Source organism: Thunnus maccoyii, chromosome 1 (genome assembly GCF_910596095.1).
Source record: "Thunnus maccoyii chromosome 1, fThuMac1.1, whole genome shotgun sequence".
Lineage (NCBI taxonomy): Eukaryota > Metazoa > Chordata > Actinopteri > Scombriformes > Scombridae > Thunnus > Thunnus maccoyii.
Window position 1 is genome coordinate 29631759 of NC_056533.1, and position 24708 is coordinate 29656466.

The following is a 24708-nucleotide window of genomic DNA, read 5'->3' on the forward strand; positions in this document are numbered from 1 at the left end:
CAAAATGGAGGTAGTGGGGTAAAACGTGCCAGTGACATTGGGGCAAGTTGAGTCAATGGCTCAATTTACCCCCAAAAATTATTTTCTGATATTCTAGAGACTAGAGACCCCCTTCATGTTAATGTTTGATCACTGTTAAAAGTATTACAACGTTGATGAATAAATACTTAATTGTTGACTGATGTTAAGTTTAAGCCACACACAAACATGCTGTACATACAGATAGGTGGCAAATTAAAGGACAAGCCAACATAAAGTGTCTTAGTAAGGCGTTGGTCCAGCAGAACAGCATCAGTACGCCTTGGCATTGATTCTACAAGTCTCTGAACTCTTCTAGAGGGATGAACGCCATTCATCCAAAAGATATTCCCTCATTTGGTGTTTTGATGATGGTGGTGGAGAACACTGTCTAACACATCGGTTCAAAATCTCCCATAGGTGTTCAAAAAGGTTGAGATCTGGTGACTGTGAAGGCCATAGCATATGATTCACATCATTTTCATACTCATCAAACCATTCAGTGACCTCTTGTGCCCTGTGAATGGGGGCATTGTCATTGAAATGGAAACATATACACTTATGTTATTGTTTTAAGATTATGTTACACTGCCTTATAGTCAAAAGCTCATTGTAAGACTTTATGATCTCTGCTTCCCGTGTGAAAATGTTCCTAACAGGTACTATCAAAGGTGAGGTGTGGGACTCTGTCACTGTAACTTTAGAGGGAATGTCCAGGGAGGAAAGGCAGATAAGGATATGGCCGTCAACTCTTAATTCTCAGCAGAGACCAAAAGAAACTCCTTAGAGATACGGTGAATTAATTATAAATAACTGTTAGGGTGATGAATATGGGATGATTGTGATGCATGTTGCTGTATATGCAAGTACCAAAACTGAACTTCATTCAATATCTCTTGGGTAACACTATTTACCCATAGAGCGCTCAATTTACCCCATCCCCATGCTCATTTTACCCCTACCTTGGGGCAAGTTGTGCCATAGGACTAACTTTTTTTGATGGGTCATTGTTCTAAAACCATAACAATTAGATAACTTGTTTTAATGGATTTTCCATGGATACACAACAACCTGAGATATATATAGTTACTATTATTTGAAACAAATACACTTTCATTCATCAAATGTAAAAAGTGGCTCATGTTACACCATTCTCACCTATAGGAAATAAGAAAAAAACAAACTTCTGCCACACAATGTTCGATTAATTTTTCAGATTTTTCTTTAAGCTTTGCCTTTTCGTGAAATATTTAATAATTTGTAAACGATTATAAATTCACAATTATCTATTTGGTTGAACTACTAACAACTCAAACTTCTGTAACATGACATGGAGACACAACTACACACAGGGGTTACAAGCCAAAAAGTTTAGGAACCACTGGTTTAATCTTAAATTTTTTATTTGTATTTTATAAACTTGTTATATATTATTGAGTGTATTTCTTTAATCTGAAAAGTAACTACCTGTGTCAAATCATTTCATTACATTCTTTATTTGGTCTGCTCATGGTACAGGTCCAAAAAAGAAATACAAAGCGATTCACGATCAAAACACAACTCAATTTACATGGCCGAAAAGGAGCAGGGAGAAGAAAATCTTATTTTGCCTGCCTCTTACTCAAAATATAAATAAACAATAGAAATAGATGGTCTGCCAGTTAATTATTTCACAAGTAACATGAGAAAAAAAGAATCAAAGTCATACACAACAGTTCATCATCAATTAAGGAAACCCATTACCTGACCACTTCATTCTTTATTTATACATTTTCAATCAATAATAGAGTAGACGTATCAAGTAGCATAAAATGAAAATACTCAAGTAAAGTACAAGAACCTAACATTTGTATTAAGTACAGTACATGAGTAAATGTAATTAGTTACCTTCCACCACTGCAAGTCAGTAACCAAAGTATTGCGTGGGTTTTTTGCGTGTTAGTTTGTTGTAATAGCTAAATAACAGACCACGTAAACAATGACATTCCGATTTTGTTTTACTAGTTCATTAAAAATTAATGAATAAACAAATAACTAGATAAATGACTGAATAACTTGTCCTCATAAACCCAAAAATTGAGAACAGATGACATTTTCTCCACGAAATCTTAGATGATTTTGTTTTTCTAGAAACTTTCCGTTATGTAAAAAGTAATGTACCAAGAATAATAATAGTACTTAAGAGCACTTCACGTCCTTGCCGTTCACTTTTATAAATTACACCAAGAATTTGTTATTGTCTTGTAACTTCATCATAACAAAATATGAGAAAAGGAAATCAGGGTCATCTATTCTGTCTCACGCAGGGAAATGTTTTGGTCGGCCATCTTGTTTTAACGCCACATGGATTTTGTAAACATCAGTTACTGTCGGTGCAGCAAATGTTCATCTTGGTTCCTGTAACATTACCTCGGATGATGTATAAGTCTTTTACGGTTAAACTGTGGTGCATTCAGGTAAGTACAGTTTAATGACCTATTTTGGTTAACAGATGCGTTTCAGAACTGATTAAGTACGATTGGTCTTGGACGAGCATGGTCCACCCAGACTGTAATTTCTGCTTATGCTACTGTAATAATGATGACATTTTAACCTTTGTTCGTAATTTACTGCCACTTTCTGGTATGTAAGAGAGTCACTGTTTATGTTAAGAAGTTTGTCACCGCTGAAAATGAAGTTGTAGCTTGTAGCATTTTGCCCAAATTAGCATAATCTTTCTTCTGTCTGTGTCTGTATTCATTGATAAAAACTGATGTTCACATGCTTTCCGTTATGTTTTACTGTCAGTGACCCTGAGGGTTGAAGCTGTGGATGGATGACGATGACTCTCAGGCTGTTGTCAGTGGATCCATCAGACCGGGGCTCTCAGAGATGCAGGTTGGGTCCAGGCTTGATGTCAGCGCTGGATCTGAGCCTGGGCTCCCCGCTTCTGGTGTCTGTTCCCGGGGGAAGCTGCCTGTGTACCGCCTGGCCCAGACCTGACCTGACAGAGGGCTTCCTGCAGATGGATCTGAAGTGCTCCTCTCCCAGTTTGATCTCTCACCCACCCAAACACCTCAACCTGGACCCCGACCAGCTCACACCTGTACCCTGCCCCAAACTGAAAGGCATAAAGATAACTGTGGTGGTCCAGAGTGTTGAATTTAAGAAAAACACACCTGCTCGCCTTGTTCATGAACTTGTGAAAGACATGCTGAAAGGTGTATATGTGCAGAGCAAGCATGTGATAAACCTTGAGGATTATGACACAGAGATTAGATATGTTGTTGTTGAAAGCATCAATCCAGATACGAGCAGTGCTGGACTTATCACCTCAAAAACAGGTGTGGAGATAGCCGGCATCCAGACGGTTCGGCACTACAAGAACCAGCTGCAGGACCAGCACACAGTGCTATTGGGGGGCCTGGAGGAGGTCATTATATAATCACTGTAATGACTTAATTTGTAATCATGTGTAATCATGTACAACATGTTCCATGTGACATACATTTGCTTTTTAAACTGTATTTTAGGTGAGTGCCTCCCTGAGAGAGATGCTGCAGCTGCCTCTGCTGTATCCAGGCACCCTGAGCTCTCTGGGTGTGTCGTGTCCCAGAGGCGTGCTCCTGGTGGGGCCCCCAGGTGTTGGGAAGACCCTTCTGGTCCGCAGAGTGGTGGGGGATGTGGGAGCCAGCCTGGTGGTGGTCAGAGGGCCAGAGGTACAAAATTATATAAGTGACAGCTCTTCATACTGTATGTGTTTCATTATTCAGGGAAGAGTTGAGCGATATGTTTCGAAATTTTCTGTCACAGTGTGTGCAGTTTATATTTAGTTTATATTGCAACCTAGGTGTATGTTGTGATATAGTAAATTGTCTGGAAACTCAATTTGGAAACCATTTGTAGATTTAAAAACTGATAGGAATGTTTGGTTTTTTGACTTATCAAGTAAATTCTGTAACCTTCATGATGTTAATGCAACAATCCAGTAGCAAACCAGCCTTCTTCACTGATTTGTAACATTGCCTAATAAAAACCACAGATATTAAAGAGGACGCTACCTCAGGAAAAGCAAATATTTCTATCAGTTTCCTAAACTAAACTACAAGAGGATTTAACTATTTCTAGCCGCCAGAAACTCAATCCTCATGCCAGTATTGTGTTTTTGGAAGAAATCTTGCTCCACATTTTCTAGTGTTCAACAATAAAGAATGGTGCTAAAAGTGAGACTTTTCATTCTCAAGCCAAAAAGAGCAAACAACAAAGCAAAACATGATATAACATCATGATTTATTTGCCCTTTATGTGACTTGTGTCTCTGTCCATTATAGGCTACAGAAGATTATGCTTGAAACCTATTGATGTTGTAAATCTTGAGATTTAAGTCCAGTTTCATTCAAATTATAAAAGGCATTTCTGCACCCTGCATTTTTTAAAATAACAAAAGTGTCAGAATAGTACATTTTGATTGACTGTTTCAGGTGGTTGGGTCACGACCGGGTGAGAGTGAGGAGAAGTTGCGGGCTGTGTTTGAGCGGGCTCGAACTGTGGCAGAAGAGGGTCCATGTGTGCTGTTCTTAGATGAGTTGGACTCTCTGTGTCCAAAGAGAACTGGCTCATCAGCACCGGAGAACCGCCTTGTTGCTCAGCTTCTCACATTAATGGACGGGATGAACCAATCGGATCGCTTCCTCATTGTCGGAGCCACAAACCGGCCTGACAGCTTAGATCCGGCACTGCGGAGGCCTGGAAGATTTGACAGAGAGGTACAGATGAGGAAATAGATAACCCAGCACATAACAATAAACTTAAAATAAATCTTTGAGGCTTTAAATTGTGTGTCTTTTCTTCAGGTTATCATCGGAGCTCCCACCTTGCAGCAGAGAAGAGCCATCTTGTCTGTTTTATGTGAGAGGATGCCAGTGTGTCCCAGTGTGGACATGGTAGAGCTTGCAAAGAGAACTACAGGCTATGTAGGAGCAGACCTCAGTGCCCTGTGCAGGGAGGCCGCCATGCACTCTATACGGGAAAACTCAAAGGTAAATACAGCAGCGTATTATATCAAAACAATGATGTTTGACTCCTTCCAGGGAAACATCTGCTCAGACCTACTTGTGCATGTGGTATCTTGTTTTTGGAGGTGGATTACAGTTCACATGCTGCGTCTCAAATGTGTCTTAAGAGAGAACTTGTCATCAGATTTCTCTGCTTTACTGATATTTGATGTTATATGTGGGGAAACTACAAGTGTTTAATCCCTGATTATACAGCTACAGAAGAGGATTACAGTGGTTATTTGGCAACCCACAGTATGTATGCTTATTATGGACCTGATTGTGAACCTGATCTACCTAAAATGTGCTTTGCACAGTCGGATTTCAGTGTGTTATCAGTGCATTTTGTGTGCAATCATATCTGTAGTTAGAATTGAATTTTAATTGCATACTGTTTATTGTTGTTAATATATTGTACAAACTGAGTGGATTATCCTGGTGAAATTGCATTAAATTGAGATGCCAAGTGTATAAAGAGCTTCAATCTTTTGATTAAACAGTGTTGATGATAAATTTATGAATGTTTTTTCTCGTGTTGCCTTGATCGGTTGTATGCAGGGTTCAGGAGAGCAGGCGGTGGGTATGAAGCACTTCCATGACGCCCTGAAGACAGTGCGTCCCTCCTGCCTGCGGAGCAGTCTGGGCAGGACGGACCTCTCTCCAGTGTCTTGGGAGCAGATAGGAGGCCTTGATGAGATCAAACTCAAACTAAGACAGGTAAAATACAAACAGTTGTCGCCTCAGCCTGTGTAATGATGAAGCGCTTAATCTGAATATCTGTCTCCGCAATTTATGAATGATATTTTCTCTCCATTCTGTTTGTTATCTGTGCTTTTCTGGGTCTGAACATCCAGAGTATTGAGTGGCCGATGATGTACCCCGAGGCTTTTGTTCGTCTGGGTCTATGTCAACCCCGCGGTGTGCTGCTCTACGGACCCCCGGGATGTGCTAAAACGACGCTGGTCAGAGCAGCAGCCACCTCTTCCCACTCTGCCTTCCTGTCTGTCAGTGGTGCTGACCTCTACTCTCCATATGTGGGAGACTCAGAGAAGGCTTTAGCACAGGTATTTTCTTTTCCCAGCCCGTAATAACACATGTGAAAGGTTGCTGTGATTGTGTCTTCCTGTCTGACTGCCTGTTTGCCCGCACACAGCTCTTTCGCCAGGCACGAGCCTGTTCTCCCTGTATTCTGTTCCTCGATGAGATCGACTCTCTGATCGGCTCACGGTCGAACAGTCAGACACCCAACAGCGTACAGACACGCCTTCTGTCTGTGCTTCTGAATGAGATGGATGGGGTTGGCGTGAAGACACTGGAGAGCAGAGGGACGGAGAAAATCCTCCAGGTTGAGGGTGCAGAGCACAATCACACACCGGAACAGGTTAAATAATATGCAAATATGACTCTAATATGACTGTCACTCCTCTTTCCATCACATATTACAACATTTGATCAGTGTGAGGTGTTTAGTGAACATTTTATGCTATAAACTGTTTCTGCTCTTTGACAGTTGGACTTCCATGAAGTGTGCAACAAAGATGTGATGGTTGTAGCTGCCACAAACCGACCTGACTGCTTAGACAGTGCCCTCCTGCGGCCTGGCAGACTGGACCACATCATCTATGTCCCACCACCTGATCAGCAGGTAAACCATTTGTCTGGTGTGAATAAAAACATGAAAAAATTCTGGCATAAAAACAGAGCTGTAAGAAATTTTTTAGAAGTCATTTAAAAGATAATCAAGTTAATCATCCGGTGCCCAGAAGCACAGAAAAAGGAGACTGAAATCATTGTATATGTGTGATTCTTGTGTGTTTAGGCTCGTCTTGCCATCCTGAAGTTGCGCACAGAGTCGATGCCAGTGGGCTGTGACGTGTGTCTGGAAGAGCTGGCTGCCAGAACTGATCTTTACTCTGGAGCTGACCTGGAAAATCTGTGTAAAGAGGTAATGTGAGGCACACCCGATGGCCTTCTTTCTTACACCTTGCTGTTGAATACGTTATAATCCTGCCCCTAAATGTTGACAAATGTTTTTGTTTTCCAGGCTGCTCTTTTGGCGCTTCAAGAGGAGAACATGGAAGCTTCTACCATCAAACATGCATACTTCCTGCAGTCCCTCAACAAAATGAGCCCCTCTCTCACTGCCCAGCAGATCCACACGTACCAAAAACCTCCCAGATGACACGCCTCATATGATAATGTCCTCTAGATAAATTGTATTATCACACAAAAATTGATTTTGAATAAAATGACTATAACTTGATTTTTGGTGTCTGGTATTTTTCTCTTGGTTTTCTTCCACTAACAGATACGTCAATGCTTTAAAGTTTGATATTTGTACTTCGAAGTATCCACCGGTCACTGTCACTTTCAGTTCTTACATGTAGCCACAAGAGGGTGCTGCCCATTCAGAAAATGTATTGATCATCAGCATATCGGCTCTGTTGACGAATTGACCTCCACTGGTGAATTTCAGTACAGGAAGCTCTGTCTGTGTACGTGCCTTTCACCTCGTACTACCCCTCATCCAGCCTACATCAGCCAGAGTCAGTGGATGCTGCATTAAGAGCCATTAAGTACTCCTCGGCAACAACAGGTGAGACATGCAACACGTAGATGCTTCTATGACCTTGTCTTTTGTTTTTTTTACTTTAATTCAGTGAACAGATTCACTGCCTCAGAATATTTATTAAGTGGAAGTATGATTAATTTCTTTTTAGGTGTCTGAGAAGTTTGAAAAATGGTGGGTGGATTTTTTCAAATGCTGAGAAAGAAAAAGGAGGTGAGTTGACATTTCATATTGATTTTGTATTGTGTAGATTAAAATTGTAGCCACTGTTTTATTTTTTTTTTAAATATTATGATACACATTTTTTTTTTTTTTAAACTATTTTTTTTACATGTATGTTCCAGCTGATCCCGTTGATAGGGTTCATGGCTTTTGCTGCAACAGGAGCCACATCTGCTGCTACCTACTTTCTGTTTACCAAACCAGATGTTATGTGAGTGTTTTTATAATTTTTATTTCTCATTTTGAAAAAAATAATATTCTACTCTTGTTATTTTATCAGTTAAAGTACTCTAAGTTACACTTGTTGGTTCAGTTTTCATACTAATATCTGACTTTTATCAGTCTCATGCATGTCAGAAGTACATAAAAATGATGAATCATTTTCATTTACTGTTTTTAGTTTGAATAAGACTCGAAACCCGGAACCATGGGAGAGAGTGGATCCATCAAAACCCCAAAAGGTAATCAATAACATTCCTCACATTTTATAATGTTTGTATGTTTGTTAATAAGTCTGTTGATGTATTTTGGCACTGAAATACCAGCAGAATCTTGCAGAGTGCATCTGAATCCTGCTGAGTCACTGAGGTAGAAACATTATCAAATGAATGCCAGACTTCTACCGTGACATCAGAGGAATGCTGCTTCACACCACTGTGCAGCTACTTGTGTTACTTTAAGCTGTTGTACCTCTTACAAACAGGTGAGATAAAGCCTATTCTTTTATTTCTGGCATTACCTTTCAGCTTATCACCATCAATCAGCAGTGGAAACCAGTGGAGGAGCTGGAGCTGGTGAAGAGCCTCACCAAGTGAAAGGCCGGCATCTGCTGGAAAGAAAGTGAAAGATCGTTGTCGGAGTGTGACTCACTGTCTGCTCAGCCCCCCATCAGTCTAACAGAATCCTTTCCGCACAAACTAGGACGCTTTGACACTCAGTGTGCGGAAATGCTTCTGCTCCACTGGTGGGGTTTCACTCTGCTCTGTGGTGTCTCAGCCCAAGGACATCCATCCACAACAGATACTCATACTGCCATGATGTCCAACTCTGGGTTTCTGTGATTACCTCTAGAGAATTATGTTTAATTATATTGAATAAGTCGTGGTGACAAAATGGCTGGTAGTCACAGTAACCCTATTACTGTATGTGATTGTACGATAATGTCTAAATGTGAAAGACGCAAAATGTAAATCAAGTAATATAATATATAGTTTTGTTAGTAAATTATGATTGTGATGTGATGTCATCTTTCTTCATCACACTGTTGCTTGTGTGCTCCATGTATAAGAATGTACTTGAAAGAAAATACTGATATCCTTTGTCTGGTCTGTGTTTAGGAGATAATAGTAAAATCTCCTTCACAAAATGTATGTACATCAATAAATGCAATGCAACAAGCTGACTTCGGCTTTGTGGTGCTGCATCCTCTTTTTTAACACAAAACATGACTAAAGGATCAGTTATATTGTATATTTTTCATATTGTCAACAAGTCAACAATCCCATGAAAAAAACAGTAATGAATTGATCCTACTTACAAATATTTCCTGTGTAGTCAGAGGCTAATATAGCTACACTGTTGTCTGAAAACAGTGAAAAACACATCAAGCTGCTGGGTGACTTGTTCACTTATTAAAATGAACATGGACACTGATTTTTGAGTCACTATAGCATCAGACATGAGTAAATCCACAGTTAAAAATAGTCCCCAGCAAATCCATTACTTCTCCGGTTGGGTAATGTTTGCTGTTTTGGGAAATGACTGTGTCTTTTTAAGAATGAAACTATATTTGTGACGCATTTAAAACGAAAGTTAGATATTTTGGGTTGGTTTCAGTCAGATGAGAGGATTGATCATCTGAATAGTAAAGCTACAGCCAGCAGCTGCTCAGCTTATCTTAACATAAAGACTGGAAACAATTTGGCCCTTTTCAAAGTAGGGCTAGGTGATATGGACAAAATCAAATATCATGATATTTTTGACCAAATACCTTAATATCGATATTGCAACACTATTGTAGGGATTGGTGCTTTCACAATATATTTACTCACAATGACATATTTGATAAATAATCATTAGTAATGTCAATATAATGACTAAATGGGTAAAGACAAATAATATTACAGCTGGAACAGTCTGGTAAGTTCAGAAAATTACATCACTTCACTGTAACGCAGCCGTTAAAACCAGGAAAAGACACTCATGCCATATCACGATATTACGATATCCAAAATCTAAGATTATATCTAGTCTCATATAATGGAGAAGTAATGTACACTAAGGGCTGTAGTGAGGTGCTGATCACTCAAAGCAGACTTGAGAGTAGGAAAAAAGTGTCATACACTCTGGCTTCATATGCATTTCTCTTTTATTCAGATGACTCGGGACTTACGCAAGATCAACAGTCATAGTAGGACACAGACACTGGTATGTTATATAGAACACACCCTAGCAACACAGCTGATGGTGATTAGATTAGAAAAAAGTAACTGCATCTAGCCAAGAAATAGTCCTGCCCTAGTCGTTAATACACTTTGTTTTTTGTACAGATCAAGCAATCAAGCTATAACTTAATTAAGTTAATTTGTGAGCTTTCCAGCTGCTGGTTGGCAGATTTTGTAACATTTGGAGGCCAGGCTGCTGGCTCTAAGCTTTATAGCTATATATCTTCTTATTGAACTCCCAGCAATAAAGCAAATAATGATATTTCCAAAAATCTCAAACTATTTCTTTAAAGTCTTTAAAGATGGTACAAATGGACTTGTGGCTGAGAGACAGAACAGGTAAATCTGAGCATTTTGAGAGGCGGACTAATACATAATAAAATACATTATTTTTGGTTGTTTCATGGGATTCATTGACAATAAGAAAAAATATAGTGTGTAAAATAATGCCGGCCTCATCCTTTCAAATCTTTGTTATGGTATCTAGTCAATACATTATTAAATAAATCTGTTTTGCAGCAAACATTTGGACATGTCAGATGTAAAGGTGTAAATATTGACATCCCCAATAGCTCCTGTTCATTTAGGTGTCCTGGCAAACCAAGACCAGCATGCAAATCTCAATTCACTGGAAAAGGCAAAGCTACATGGAATAGAGCCATTTTTTATGTTATCAGATCCACCCTTGCTTTTCCTGCTATGACATTTCAAAATGTCCGATAATAAAAAGTTCTTTTGGTTTCAATGTAGCAGTTTAAATCTTAACATGAAATAATTTGTCTTTTTGTTCCTCATTCTGTGACACTAGTGTCTTTAATTCAGATGAATGGTAATAATAAAAAAAAAACACCGTGTCGGCTTCTTTCTACATTTGATTCAAAAGACACAGTCAACGTTTGAAGGTTATTTGCAGACAAGCAATGTAAAGCTGTAAAGTAATTACTACCATCCGAGTACTCATCAGCTCAGTTTATGGCTGCATGGGCATTCAACACTCCCATTGTGTTTGAGACAATCTGCTTAACGTCCATCTCATATCTGAAGAGTGCAAAAATACCAGGAAACCCTCCCTCCACCAGTGTGTGACCATGGCACTGTTTGGCAAACAGCCTACTGTACTGCTGGCTGCACTGTGAATCTGAAGGGATTTTTTTTTAAATAAATGACTAAACACTAAACAAAGGGTATCACAGAGAGAGATAGAGAGAGAGAGAGAGAGGGTGAGGCCTGGGTATTATTTCCTGTTTGAGTTGCTTTTGTGAACAGCTTTTTTCCCCCTTCTCTAGTTACACTTACACACTTGTTACACATGCATACCTCAGCATGGGTGGTTCACATTTTCAACATTTCCTTTCATTTTTTTATATGTTATACTCTAATCTTCAGTGATATGTGACCTAGTCCTGTCATAGCTTTAGAGGACATAAACAGGAGGTACTGTGGAAGAGCACTGACTTGTATTATGGTTAGAAGGCATTTTCACTGTTCTTGTATCATGTAGTCAAATTTAGGGCAGAGACCTTAATCTGACCTGTATGTGAAACTGAAAGGCTATTTATGCAAACAATGACAGAAGAGGAAGGATATACATAGTGTCTGATGTTGGAATCTGTGTACGTGACAGGAACTGGGTAAAAGACATCATGACATCACAGACCATGTGACCAGCGATGATCTGTAAGGCAGGTAGTGCTCTCAGTGCATGAGAAGAGAGAAGATGGAATTCCCCATGTGTTCATCAGTGGGTCACTGTACTGTTTTAACTATGACAACACTCTAAACTCTTTTGATCTGTGACTTGCAGGCCATCAATTTTGAAAAAATATACATATAGTTACTTCAATTTAGTCACTGGTTCAGACACTAGTGATTGAGAAGGCACAGTCCAGCATTTTATGGTACTCTAATGTACGGCAGGGCGGTCAGGTGGATGCTGTGTTGGCTCTGGTCTTATACAAACAGAGAAGTTGCCTGCCTTTGGTTCATTGGCTTCCTGTTAATGGTGCTGTTGCCTGGAAACAGACACTCCCAGCTTACTCCTGTGGTCAATAATAAACCTTGTAATTTTTGAATATTAACCTTTTTATGGAGAAAAGAATCAGTATCTGAAGTTTTAATGTTTAAACATGTGGTGGATACTACACATAGAGTATACTACATTGAATAATTATGCTCATTTTGCCCATTTAACACTAGATAACTACTCACAACAAAACTCATCAGCTTTAACATATTAAAGGACCATTTCTCATGTACTTGTCATACTTTTAAATGTGTGTGCTGCACAAACAATCACTCTTTTGTCTCCATAAGGAAGTCTTTTTTCACCACCCAACTCCTACACCCAGTAATGCAGTCACCAGTCAAACTGCAGCAAAAAAAACAAACTAGTTTTCAGTTTTCAAACCAGTTTATCTTTGGACATAAATGAGATTGCTCAGCCCATATGTGCACCGTCATTCAAAGGGTTGAATGTGGTGAACAGAGAAGTGTAATGCAAACTATATTAAGCATGTTATCTGATCAAAGTGTTCCTGTCACCGGCATCTATTATAGAAGTGCGCCACCCAGTGTTGAGAAGTGACAATAACATATATACCATCATATTCATTCAAGTACATCTGACAAATCATCTCTAATTTGGTGTTTTATTTTTTTCCCCATTTGCTTTTTAATTCACATTAATGTTAACAAGCACTCTGGCTGTTTAAAGTGATCATTTAATTAGAATTGGAAGAACCCTCAAACTGGTATATGGTCTATGGTTTTTATCCTTTAAGAGAATCTGCCTGTGACAGCTAAAGAAAATGAACATGATTTGATAAGAGATTTGATGTTTTCTGAGGGGACACAAAGTGTTTTTTGTAACACAAATGTAGGTGAACATGGGTCAAACCAAACATCTGCAATAGTGACTAATTAAGTTGACAATAATTGTGTAAATCAGTTGTGCAGAGTGACTGTCAAAAAAAAAGAGATACAGGGAGAAACTAAAGAAGAAGACTGTTTTATTAACAAAAACAAAAGCAGTGATCCAGTTCCTGATTTAACTTGCTGATTAATATCAGAGACATGGAAAAGTTTACATCAAACCCTCCGCAGCCTCAACACTTAACAGAGAAAACACTATAGACAGCATTATTGGCAAATTTCAACTCACACTTTCTCCCTCCAAAATAATACAACTCTGAAATACTGAGGACCTCCTTGTGGTATTATACTGTCATTCAATGATATGGGAGAAAAAAAAAAGCTGAGTATGGAGTGTACAGCTGAAACCACACTAAAGTTGGTCCAACCACTGTAGCATTTACTCTTATTTAAAGTCAGTTATAATTTGATTGTCAGTTGCCTCGTTGCCACATTTAATTAGAGACATGCTAGAATAAAATGTCAGTGTCAAAAATGTTATTTTGAGTGTTGGTCAGTACAGCCAATCAAGACTAGTTTAAGAGTATCTATGGTTGTTAGCCTTTAAGAGAATCTGCCTGTGAAAGCTAAAGAAAATTAACATGATTTGATTAGAGATTGGACTAATGTTTTCTAAGGGGACATAATGATAAAGTGTTTTTTGCCTCAGAGATGCCAGTAGTGTGGAGTACAGTTTTTTTTAATCATTTGACATGAGGTACTTTTTAATTTGCTGACATTCTTTGTAAAATAAGAAAACAAAATCTTAGTATACAGTTCAAACAACTAGTAACAAAAAATTTACATCTGATGACAAAACATCAGTTGTGACTTGTAATAAATCAAATAGCAAAATACAAAAAAAGTTACCTGTTGGAATAGGCTTTAATGGTGAATTAAGAGCAAGTTGTTTTTTTTTTCCATTCTTCTCAGCTGAACATTTAGCGTTCTACCTCCACTCTGAAAGCTTTGCAAGCATAAGAGCATACAGTCCCTGGAGGCTGCAGTGACCCTTTAATTAGACATGTGCATCTGCTGTTGTTCCTCTGACTGTCCTTTGGCACCGGTCTTTTTCCACTTACATAATGTATACCCTGGTTCCTGCTATGGCACTGAGCTGTGACAGCAGTGCAACACCCAGGCTCTCTGTATATTCTCTGCCTCGTGGCTCCATGAAATGCACTGTGAAGGTCAATGTAAGCGTGAGTCTCTCTTTAGGCGCTGGGCTGCTGGCAGTTTGCACAACTGCGTACTGGCCTCTGCCTGTGTGTCTGGACCTGTACCGTGCACCTTGTGAGACCGTAGGTGTGAAGCAGCAGGTGGCGGGCCTTTGCCTGGACGTCCTCCCAGTTGTTAGCACTAGAGGGCGCTGTAAACATAGAGATGCATTGGAATCAGAATCAAGTTGAGGTGAAATAAAGGGACATTAGACCTAAATAAAATTGAATTTTAACTTTTGGGAAAATGTTTGTTGCCTACAAGGAAATGTAAAAAACAGTTAATATGTGGTTTAATGAAAAATATAAGATTCTTCCTCTAGAGAGGTTGTCTGCAGTCATAAGTGGGAGTGAAAGAAAATTTAGTCATGTACCACAGAGGATTGGAAACACCTTGCTTGCAGGACTGAATAACTGCCTATCAAATGTTCCTTTTTATGTATGAGATTCTTTAGTTGTTTAAGAAAAGAAGGTCAACTGTTTAACTGAAAATGTAAGGATTTACTATAGAGAAAACAGATTTTTCTTTTCCTTTTTTTCTCTTTTTGTTGCATACTGTTGTATTTTTGGGGGGCTATTTGTCCTGATCGCTCTCTTTTTGTGTTTAAAAATGTTAATTTCAATCATTCTGAATGATTGTACATGATTTATTTGCTAAGTGTGTGAACAGTAAGGAATTAACTCTAAATATGGGCATCTACTAGGACATCCTAGTGTCTCCTCATTTCCTGTCATCTCTCTGCTGTCTAATGTTCACATATTTGGAAAAATGGCCCTAACAAATACGTGCAGTACTGTGCAAAAGTTTTAGGCACTTGAGATGTTTAGATTCTTATCAGGGAGGCTTCTGATCGGTCCCAAATTCATTCTAACGCTTGACAATGACCACAAACATACAGTCAGACTCTTAAAGAACTATCTTCAGCAACAAGAAGAACAAGGAGCCCTGCAACAGATGGTATGGTTCACACAGAGCCCTGATCTCAACATCAACAAGTGAGTCTGGGATTACATGAAGAGACAGAAGCAACTGAGACGCCTAAATCCACAGGAGACCTGTGGCATGTTCTCCAAGAAGCTTGGAACAATCCACCTGCCAAGTATATCAATGTATGATGTTACAAAGCTACTCACTGAGCTGGAGATGCACTAGTGCTGCAGTCTTATCAGCGGTCAGCGCCCATACATTCAGCTCATCGACCGATTGGACATCCTCCAGCTTCAGGAGATCTTCTCTGATTCTCTGGGTGTTCAGGTGTCTGGGAACTCCTGACACGGCAGGAAATGAAACAACACCATTAAAGCACTTACTGCAAATTTAATACTGAACATCATCTGACAGAACTCTTAGACCGAGACAGGTATGTAGTGGTATCATCATGGTATCCAAAAAGAGGACAGATTTGACACTTACCCTCCAGCACGATGACTACTGTGTCTCGTATGATGCGGAATGTGGTAAAGAGAACCAGAACGGAGAAGATGTAGGTACAGATGGGGTCTGCCAACTTATAGTCCGGCTGGGAAGACAAGAGGGCTACATCAGATCAACTGAAATCAAACATTTTTAGATTTCTTGAAGCATAAGTAGTTATTATAGTAATGTACCGATCTGCCCGGCACTTCTTGCATGCTCAGAAACACATCACATACAGCCTGATTGACTGCATGGTACAAAGCCAATATTTCAGTACTTTGTTTACAACTATATTCACTGGTTTATTCACTGCACTGGTTGGGGAAACTCTGCTTATGTTTTAGATTTAGACTGTTTTCAGATGGGAGCATTTCAGAGTCAAACATGGATGACAGAGTAAATAAGTAAGTCAACACTTGCATTGTTATCTTGTTTACCTTGTTACTAAGCATGCATATAAGACTTTATTGGTTCGTACTGTACCATGGGATGATGCAGTCACTCTCTACATTGCCAGGTACATTTTCAATACGTAAATCATAGAATTGTTGGCAGTAAATGTCATCTTTAGGTACAAATTCTTTTTTCATGCAGTGCTACTAATAATCCCCCTCTACATATTCAGAAAAGATCATCTAGAAATTCTACTGTAAATAAATATTAAATTATATCAAAGAAATCAAACAATGGTTCTAGAAAATTTAATTGAAAGTAAACTGTATTTATTGCAAACAACTGTTTAAAAGACAACTCAACATTAAAGGATAAAGCTGGCGATTTTCTATATTTTTCTTGTCAATAAATGTCACGTGCAGATCCAAACTAACAATGAATTGGTTTATTTACAAGTATTGAGTTTGTATCCAAAGCCTGATATATTTTATTCCTCTGTGCCGTAGACCTCCATTATTTGCCCTAAAATCTATTAAAAACACATTAATGAGCCACACGGTTACACTGGGTGACGTGTTCCTTCACCACGAAGATCACAGGCATGTTAGTTTGTTTAGAAATGGCTCCAAAGACTAATAAGAACAATCACGTTTTCACTCTACAGAGAAGAGTTCGGAGTAAGGCAGACACCACTGTGCATGCGCCTGAATGTGGTTCTCAAGACTATGCCAGTCTCCAGAGACTGACGATGTGATTCTTGTTATTAGGCTGTATTCAGACCAAATCAGGCGGTGTGGCGTTCAGCTGCAGGGTCGAGCAGAGGTGTATGGGGTTATGGGCGTGTTTATTTGTGCTCTAGAACTTGAGCTGTGAAACGATCAGAAAATAACATTTCACTTCACTTCATTCACTCTCTAGCTCGCTTGACCACTGCTGTTCTCTCTCTGTCTCTTGTCTTTTTTATAATGAGTCAGGAAACCCACAGCAAGTCTAACTTTACTTTTAACGTTATCAGACGAAGAGATATGTCCTCCCTTCGTCCTAGTAACGTTTTTCTACTCCCTCATGGCAGTATTTACAGCTCTGATCGGTCTGGCCAAAACGGCTGCAGCTGAAACAGCCGCAGCTAAAATGCACTACCCCCATTCAAATGAATGGGAGGACTGACATTTTCACCACACCACCTGATTTGGTTTGAATACAGTCTTACTCTCTGGAGCTCTATGGCACAGAGGAATACGATATAACAGGCTTTGGACACACACACATAATACATATAAGTGGGATGTGTTCATTGTTGGTTTGGCTCTGCACATGAGATTTACTGACAATAAGAAAAATATAGAAAATCGACAGTCAAATGGCATATTATGTTGTCTGTGTTTAAGGCTAGTTTTATCAAGCTGTAAATAACTAATATTAAAGCTGAAGCCCGAGCATGAGAAAAAGTACCTTGAAGCGGACAATGTAGGCAGCTATGAGCACCCCGACGCTCTGAAGAAGGTCTCCCAAAGCGTGGATGAAGGCAGCTCTGACAGCCAGGCTGCCATGTTGCTTCTGCTGCTGACCTGACCCAGAAGACTGGGAACCTGAGGCAGCTGCAGGGCCGTGAGAGTGACCATGGCCGTGAGAGTGGAGGTGACCACCTTGGTTTAATAAGAACCCCATTCTAAACAAAAGAAAAAGGAATTCATTTTAAAGATTAGCTTTACATACAGGATATTTTGTCCAACTACCATTATAGTTTAGAGACTGCAGTTAGTGCGTTTTCATTTATTCATCTGCCTGCTGTGGTCAAACATTTCACACTGAGCATCAGCAGTTGTGTCATTTAGACTGTACTTTGGACTGAATTGTTAGGACCATGCAAATACCCACAAGAGGGAAATCAGGCATATGTGTAGTAAAATGACCGGTGATATCAGTCATCTAATCATACTCACGTGTCAAGACACAACCATCATAAAGAGAAATAAAAACACTGATATGAAAGGTCATAAAAATACGACTGAAGGTCTTGCGCAAATTTACAATCAATAAGTTACAAATAATACGACGAAAACAGTAACACAGGACAAGCTCACACCGTGTATATAAATACTAACGCCTCACAGTTCTCTCTCGAAGGACATTTACATATTTCAGTTCCACTCACATAAGGTTGACAGCCACACCAACAGCTGCAGTGATGAGCATGACATCTCCATCTATGTTGAAGTCTTGGTGTACCGTCCTCTGAACCGCCTCAAAGAGCAGTATCGCTGTCAGAATGTAGATAAGCATCACACTGAGGACTGCCGATACCACCTCTAAGGAAGGAAGGAAGGAAATCACAAGCAGTTATATATATATATATGTACACACTTAATACAGAAGCCCTGAGATAGACATGTTCTCAACATGCAGGTCTAAGACATGCAAGGATGAACAATACCGGTTCAGCTAACTGGTATGGTTATCAGTGTAAGTAGTGATATCAAAATTATGCCCATTATATTGGTGTTAAACTGTATATTGGGCAGATTGATTAACATAATTTAACCATTTAAATAATCTGATATGTTAAAATATGACTTTTCATGTTTAAAGTTCATATCCTTGTTTCTGTACATAATTTTTTTTTCTCGATGATTTAACAATCAGATTTCTGCCCATGTGATATTCACTAAATCTTGTTTAATAACTTGTATGGAGGACAAATGACATCACATTTAATGTTTTAACAGACAGACAAAGTAAAGCATGTTTCCATTCTCAGTTCCTGTATTATAGAGCTATTTAATAACATGCTGCAGCCTCCCTTTGTGAGGCCCCAAGACTCCATTTACCATTCTGCTCTTAGGTTCATTGCTGGTTATAATTATAACACTCACCACTGCATTTTAATGATAAAGGTGGTTGGCTACTGTTTGTTATTTATTTACATAGCCTTTGTTGTATAATTGCCATCTTATATCTCATCTTTGCTGCTCTGGTACTGTGGCCACAAACATTGCTTTAACTGTTAGTGCGGCGACTGTGACAGTTAAAGCAATGATAGAAATGTCATATAAAATTCAAAACACTCACATCTTTTAAACTTCAAGATAATTTCCAATAATCATCCTCTATGTGGCTGTGACTGCTGTATTTGACCTGCACATTGTTTATTGTTTGTTATTTGGACCCTGTCAAGTTCCTACTATTTTATTTCATTTCATTTTATGTCATTTTACTGCACCTTTAACAGGTGTTGCTGTTAAAGAGCATGTATGCTCAGCCAATCTTCCTTGTGTAAATAAAGGTTAATTAAATTGAACTTGTTTAGCACCACTAACTAAATGTTACTTGCTTTCGACAATTGAGCTGAAAGTCATTTGGACTCAGACATTTGGCAGCAGTGTGGTGTTCAGTAATAAATCTGGACAGGTACTAATGAAGCAGCATGTTTTAAACATCCATATCCGCACCAAACAGCACAGTTAAACAATGACAGGAAAACTCGAGTGGTGGAAACAAGACACACTGCCGTGTATTATAACTATTTATACTGATAAAAGCATAAATTACTGGGGATAGAAAATGTAATTGAATGGAAACTGAATCATACAGTTAAAAATGTGAGTCGGATCCGGCTTGAACACTGCTGATCACACTTGTTTTTTCTTTGAACATGATCCACCTGCATAAAATCTAAACATATCTCTTTACCTCACACAAGAGAGAAGGAGCGTGAAGGCTTCTGAAATCAGACACTCACCGAGGCGATGCAGTCCGAAGGTGAATCTCTTAGTGGGCGGCTTTGTAGAGAGCCAGAGGGCCAACAGAGAAAACAAAATGCCCACCACGTCTGCTAGCATGTGCACAGCGTCGGTCATAATGGCTAAGCTGTTTGACACATAACCACCTGAAAGAAAACATATAATGAGATCCTCCAATAATAAACATTTATTGAATGTATCTCTGCTAAGTTAACATGGATGAGGTAGGTTTTGAAAGGTATAGCTCCCTGCATATAAATCAACAATAAATACACAATTACATTCTTGGGTCTGATGTGACAGACAGATGCTGTTTGGAGGGAAAGGTACATTCAAAGTGATGTCTGAATTTTATGGATTGTTCACTTGCTAGCAAAAAAAAAAAAAGTTATTCTGAAAACAGCAACGTAAAGAAATTCATGTGTGCAGGGGCTGGTTTCAAAAAGACTTTGACTATGGCTTAGATATAACAGATAGTCAGACTTCACACAGATGTCTAAATTCATCCGTTGCACAAAGCAGTTTAATTCTTGACTATCTTAAGTAGGACTATGGTACAATGAATTCTGGGTAAATTAAGACCTTTTTCAAAACAAAAAAAATGGCCGACCGGGTGACCGCCATGACCGCATCCAACCGCTATGTTTACCCCAGCAGAAAATATGTGTCTTTTGGAGGAATTCAACAGTTACAAGGACATTTTACTTGGAAAATTTAGTGAAGAGTGTAACAATAATAATAAAAAAAAATCTGATAGTCAGACAGTGACAGTGTTAAACCCACAGTTCAGAGGAGCATCAAAGACGCTCAAAAAACCCCATAAAAACATAGTAAAAGACGCAAAGAAAGAGTCAGTTGGTGTCACTGATTGTTACCATGGTAACATGGGTCTTAGGCCTGAGTTAGCCTGCGGATAAGGTGTCTAATTCTTTTGGCTTAAAATTAGTCAGTCTTTATTTTTGTGAAACAGTCTAACTTGCATTAGACTAATCTATGAGCAAAATTAAGACTGACCTAACACTACAGACTAGTCCACTATACCTTTGTGAAACCGGCCCCAGGAGAATGGAATCTAAAAGAAATAAATTGGTGAACTCTGGCACACAGCACACACTTTATTAAAGAAGCTGTTTCAGTCACAACTTTTTCATTAGGAACAGTGACTCAGAAAAAGAAAACAGAGGCCCTCTGTCTCCGTTCGCTGATCCTCATCAGGGTCTTGATATAACAAACAGAGTCATCTTTATGTTTGTGCACTTAAACGTGCAGTACTTGCCAAACAAGTTCACACGATGCTGATCAAGCCTATCACTGCCCGATAAATATAAACTCCAAATATGGAGTTTTGAAGATCTCATGTCGGGGGGCGACATTCCTGCGATGGCTGTTAATCGTGCGGCTCTTCTAGACTTTCCAAACGTTATCAGACCGAATGGATCAAACTCTGACAGTGAAACGAGTAATTTCGCAGGAGTTGTGTGACGCTCAAAACAATTAATCCACTGTTCTACAGTGTCAACAGTAGGTTACGGCCAGTAGTGCACTGGCCATCGGGCATACTGGGACAAATCCTGGTAGGCAGTCAAAAAATAAGTTTTTGGGCTGGTGGACTGTCAAAACATTTTTACCGGCCCTACATGTGTGTCTGTCGGTCGAGGTGCACATGAGGGCGTACTGCATACCTGTGTCAGGCAATCACAGCCGAGCGCCCCCCTTAACTTTCACTACCAGAAGGGGGAGACAAGAGTCCTGCACTCCAGCTTTAATACTACGAGCCATGGTTTTCTTTGTTGTTGAAGATTCCACTATGATCATTTTAAAGGCAATGGTGTATGGTTCTGTTGTATTAGACTGCATTATAGCATCCTGGGTGTAAAGGGCCAATTCACCCAATTTACAAAAAAAAAGAAGATATTTTCTAGCCATACAAATAGTTTTGATTTATTTGTCCAGGGTTTGAAGCGTCTGCCTCCACCACAATACAAAGGAGGTCAATGGATTTTCATTTGTGTTGGTCACAGCCTTGCGAATGTATGTTTAAAATTTTTCAGCAGCGTGTCTTTCTAGGGTCAATGTCCCTTTTACTCTGTATAGTTTACAGAACTCGCTGTGAACAGTTTTCTTTGGAAATACTGACAAAATCATCACTATAACTGTTCATGAGATCATTGGATTATACAAATTAATTAGAACAATGTTGCTGAAAAGAGGTCTTTAATTGAATCTTTAGTGGTTTGTGGACTAAAATTCCACTCATCTCATTTGTATTGAGTGGAGGCAGAAATGTCAGATATTATAGCTCAGGACTTAAGCAAATAAAAACAAACTATCTACATGGGCTGATACCACAAGAAGCATACGAGAAAATATGTTTTATTGTAATTTCTCAACTTATCTGACTGTTCTAGTTAGAGCCACAACTATTTTGATACTCAATAAAAGGACGAGTTCACAATTTTTTCAAGTCTGTCTTAAAACAATAGTCAGGTGCCCAAATGATCATTGAAATAGGTTTTTTTTTTCATAATCATTCCTCCTGTTCATACTGACTATTAGAAGATCCCTTCATAATGCACTTACAATGAAAGTGATACTGGCCAAAATCCACAGTCCTCTTTCTGTGCAAAAATGTATTTTAAAGTTTATCTGAAGCTTCAGTCAAATTAGTCAAGTGGATTTCTTCAATGTTACAGTCTTTTTAGTGCCATGGTTCCTCTTTTTGTTACCATAGTTCCACAACAGCTCAACAGGGAAACACAAAAAGGGAATTTTATGCTAAAGATTAAATTTCGCAAATTTCCACTTGTTATGACTAACTCAGACTGATGACGCATCATAGAAGCTTCAGATAAAGTGCACAAACAGGATTTTGGCTCCCATCACTTACAATGAACACACATTTGAAGGGGATCTTTTAATAGTCAGTATGAACAGGAGAAATGATTACAGCAAAGGGAAACTTTCAGTGTTGTTTTTTTGTAATGTTGGACTGTTGTTTTAAGACAGACTTGAAATTGTGAACCTATCCTTTAATCGTTTTGAGTCAATAATGTTCGATCAAGTTGAAGCCCTAGTTCTAGGTGGGTGACATGAGCAATGAGCATCTCTCCTTGCTTAGCCATCATCATACAGTGTCTACATAATAGGGATGTGCAGAGATCTCAGTATTTGTATTTGTATCTCTATTTGTATTCGAATAAAAGTGGAAAAAGGCTTAAAAATCCTGTTTTTGTTTTATGACACTTTTAATTTTAGAAAATGAAAGTGTTACAATAAGTGTTCATGAATAAACTACCTTAAGAAGGAGGTCCCCCACATTGGGTCTTGACCTGGAGTCTCTCAGATCATAGACGACTGTGCTGATTACTGAGCTAAAACTTTACTCATCGCTTCATTGCAGACAGACCTCTACCTTATTTATACACCCGTAGCACAGAGACAGCACATCGTGTAACGTGTAGGGAGGAACTTAAAGGCAATTATTGCTTTGCACTTTTCATCATTGCCTATTTTTTTACAACCTCACTTTGTAGAAAGGAGAAGGGGAACAACAGGTTATGGAGAGTCCCTTGGGAAAACTTTACTTGTGTCAGTAGCTGAGCTTTATCTCTGGGGAATACCCCCAACAAATAATTTTGTTTTGTTGTTTTTGTTTGGGGGGGGGGGTTAAGTTATAATTGTTTTGTCCTCCATCTCTCTGAGACATGCTGGTTATGAGATTTCCTTCACATTAATTAACTAGTGTGAGGCTCACCCTGCACATGCTTACCTATTATCTCTCCTATCATGAAAAGAATATACAGCATAGCCGCAATGACGAGCCTCTTCATCACCCTCTTCTGCTTGATCCTCTCCCTCTTCTTGGTGCAGTTGTCACAGGGGTCCATGTTTAACCCCGGGCTGCCGAGGCTGGACGCTGAGTCGAGCAGCGAGTCATCATCATCCGCCGACACCACCAGCGTGTTCACGGCCACCCCGTTGGACGGAGCCCCGGCAGAGTAATCGGACATCTCTCCGGAGACCACCACCTTCAGCTTGTTGAATTTGGGCGCTTCATCGTCCACCAGCTCGTCGGAAAAATCAAACTGCGCCGTGTCGCTTAGGTCCCAGTCGCTGCGCTCCCTCCTGAAGGCGGACCGCACCTTGCTGAAGAGATTCCCACCTGACATCTTTAATAATTACAGGGGAGGCAGGGGCAGGTATATCCAGGTGAGCTCTAACTAACTGTGGGTCACTGTCCTCTGAGGTAATCATTCACATTTTGCAGCGTTTATACTCCATCTCAGCACCTGGAGGAGAGCAGCAAAGGAAAGTGTTACCAAAAAAAAACACAGAAAGAGCATCTTTGCATGACAGCTTCAGCAAATTTATTATCGTCATTGTCAAGTTTGTTACTTATTAAAGATACGTCCTTGAGGTAGTAACATTCCCACTCGAGCTGATAAACTTTGAGTCCTCTTTAAAAAAAAAAAAAAAAAGCAGCCTTGGCTAAACAGTAACAAGCTAGCAAGGTTAGCTATCTTATGTCAGTTGGCGACAAAATTGCCGCCGCGTGTCTTTGTCTTGTGGTAAATTTATTTAAAAACACGAGCAGGACTCACCTACAGTTTGACATCCCGGCTGTGTAAACGTGGCTCGTTTTTAAATTAAAAAAAGCTGTCATTGTGGTTAATACTGGTGTAAACACTAGAGTCGGGTCAACAACAACCTCCGCACTCGGAAGTACCGAGCAAGTTTGGTTTCGT

The 24708-nt window shown here is 39.3% G+C and overlaps 3 protein-coding genes across 3 annotated transcripts; 2 read left to right on the forward strand and 1 right to left on the reverse strand.

The window, feature by feature from the left end:
- Nucleotides 1–2310: 2310 nt before the first annotated feature.
- Nucleotides 2311–7314, forward strand: spata5l1 (spermatogenesis associated 5-like 1). Its single transcript, XM_042409437.1, has 11 exons — nt 2311–2474; nt 2806–3430; nt 3531–3716; nt 4479–4763; nt 4851–5036; nt 5610–5768; nt 5906–6115; nt 6205–6432; nt 6562–6696; nt 6871–6996; nt 7096–7314. Exons 2-11 carry the CDS (start codon nt 2834–2836, stop codon nt 7231–7233), a joined length of 2250 nt encoding a protein of 749 aa, XP_042265371.1. The 5' UTR covers nt 2311–2474; nt 2806–2833; the 3' UTR covers nt 7234–7314.
- Nucleotides 7315–7536: 222 nt separating this feature from the next.
- c1h15orf48 (chromosome 1 C15orf48 homolog) lies at nt 7537–9244 on the forward strand. The gene is made up of 5 exons (XM_042414748.1): nt 7537–7647; nt 7772–7833; nt 7965–8053; nt 8243–8303; nt 8589–9244. The coding sequence occupies exons 2-5, from the start codon at nt 7792–7794 to the stop codon at nt 8655–8657; spliced, it is 261 nt and encodes an 86-aa protein (XP_042270682.1). The 5' UTR covers nt 7537–7647; nt 7772–7791; the 3' UTR covers nt 8658–9244.
- Nucleotides 9245–13277: 4033 nt separating this feature from the next.
- On the reverse strand, nt 13278–24690 carry slc30a4 (solute carrier family 30 member 4). The gene is made up of 8 exons (XM_042409882.1): nt 24565–24690; nt 23733–24252; nt 19963–20109; nt 18379–18532; nt 17676–17892; nt 15828–15933; nt 15548–15682; nt 13278–14565 (listed from the first exon to the last, which is right to left on the reverse strand). Exons 2-8 carry the CDS (start codon nt 24130–24132, stop codon nt 14411–14413), a joined length of 1314 nt encoding a protein of 437 aa, XP_042265816.1. The 5' UTR covers nt 24133–24252; nt 24565–24690; the 3' UTR covers nt 13278–14410.
- Nucleotides 24691–24708: the final 18 nt, after the last annotated feature.

Excerpts from the sequence above, each read along its gene's own strand:
- slc30a4 (XM_042409882.1), bottom strand. The coding sequence starts at position 24,132 with ATGTCAGGTGGGAATCTCTTCAGCAAGGTGCGGTCCGCCTTCAGGAGG. Across the intron at positions 15,934-17,675 it reads CCTACATTGTCCGCTTCAAG|CCGGACTATAAGTTGGCAGA; the intron begins GTACTTTTTCTC and ends TTGTCTTCCCAG. Across the intron at positions 15,683-15,827 it reads AGTAGTCATCGTGCTGGAGG|GAGTTCCCAGACACCTGAAC; the intron begins GTAAGTGTCAAA and ends CTGCCGTGTCAG.
- c1h15orf48 (XM_042414748.1), top strand. The coding sequence starts at position 7,792 with ATGGTGGGTGGATTTTTTCAAATGCTGAGAAAGAAAAAGGAG. Across the intron at positions 7,834-7,964 it reads TGCTGAGAAAGAAAAAGGAG|CTGATCCCGTTGATAGGGTT; the intron begins GTGAGTTGACAT and ends TGTATGTTCCAG. Across the intron at positions 8,304-8,588 it reads ATCCATCAAAACCCCAAAAG|CTTATCACCATCAATCAGCA; the intron begins GTAATCAATAAC and ends ATTACCTTTCAG.
- spata5l1 (XM_042409437.1), top strand. The coding sequence starts at position 2,834 with ATGACGATGACTCTCAGGCTGTTGTCAGTGGATCCATCAGACCGGGGC. Across the intron at positions 5,037-5,609 it reads CTATACGGGAAAACTCAAAG|GGTTCAGGAGAGCAGGCGGT; the intron begins GTAAATACAGCA and ends GGTTGTATGCAG. Across the intron at positions 6,997-7,095 it reads TGGAAAATCTGTGTAAAGAG|GCTGCTCTTTTGGCGCTTCA; the intron begins GTAATGTGAGGC and ends TTTGTTTTCCAG.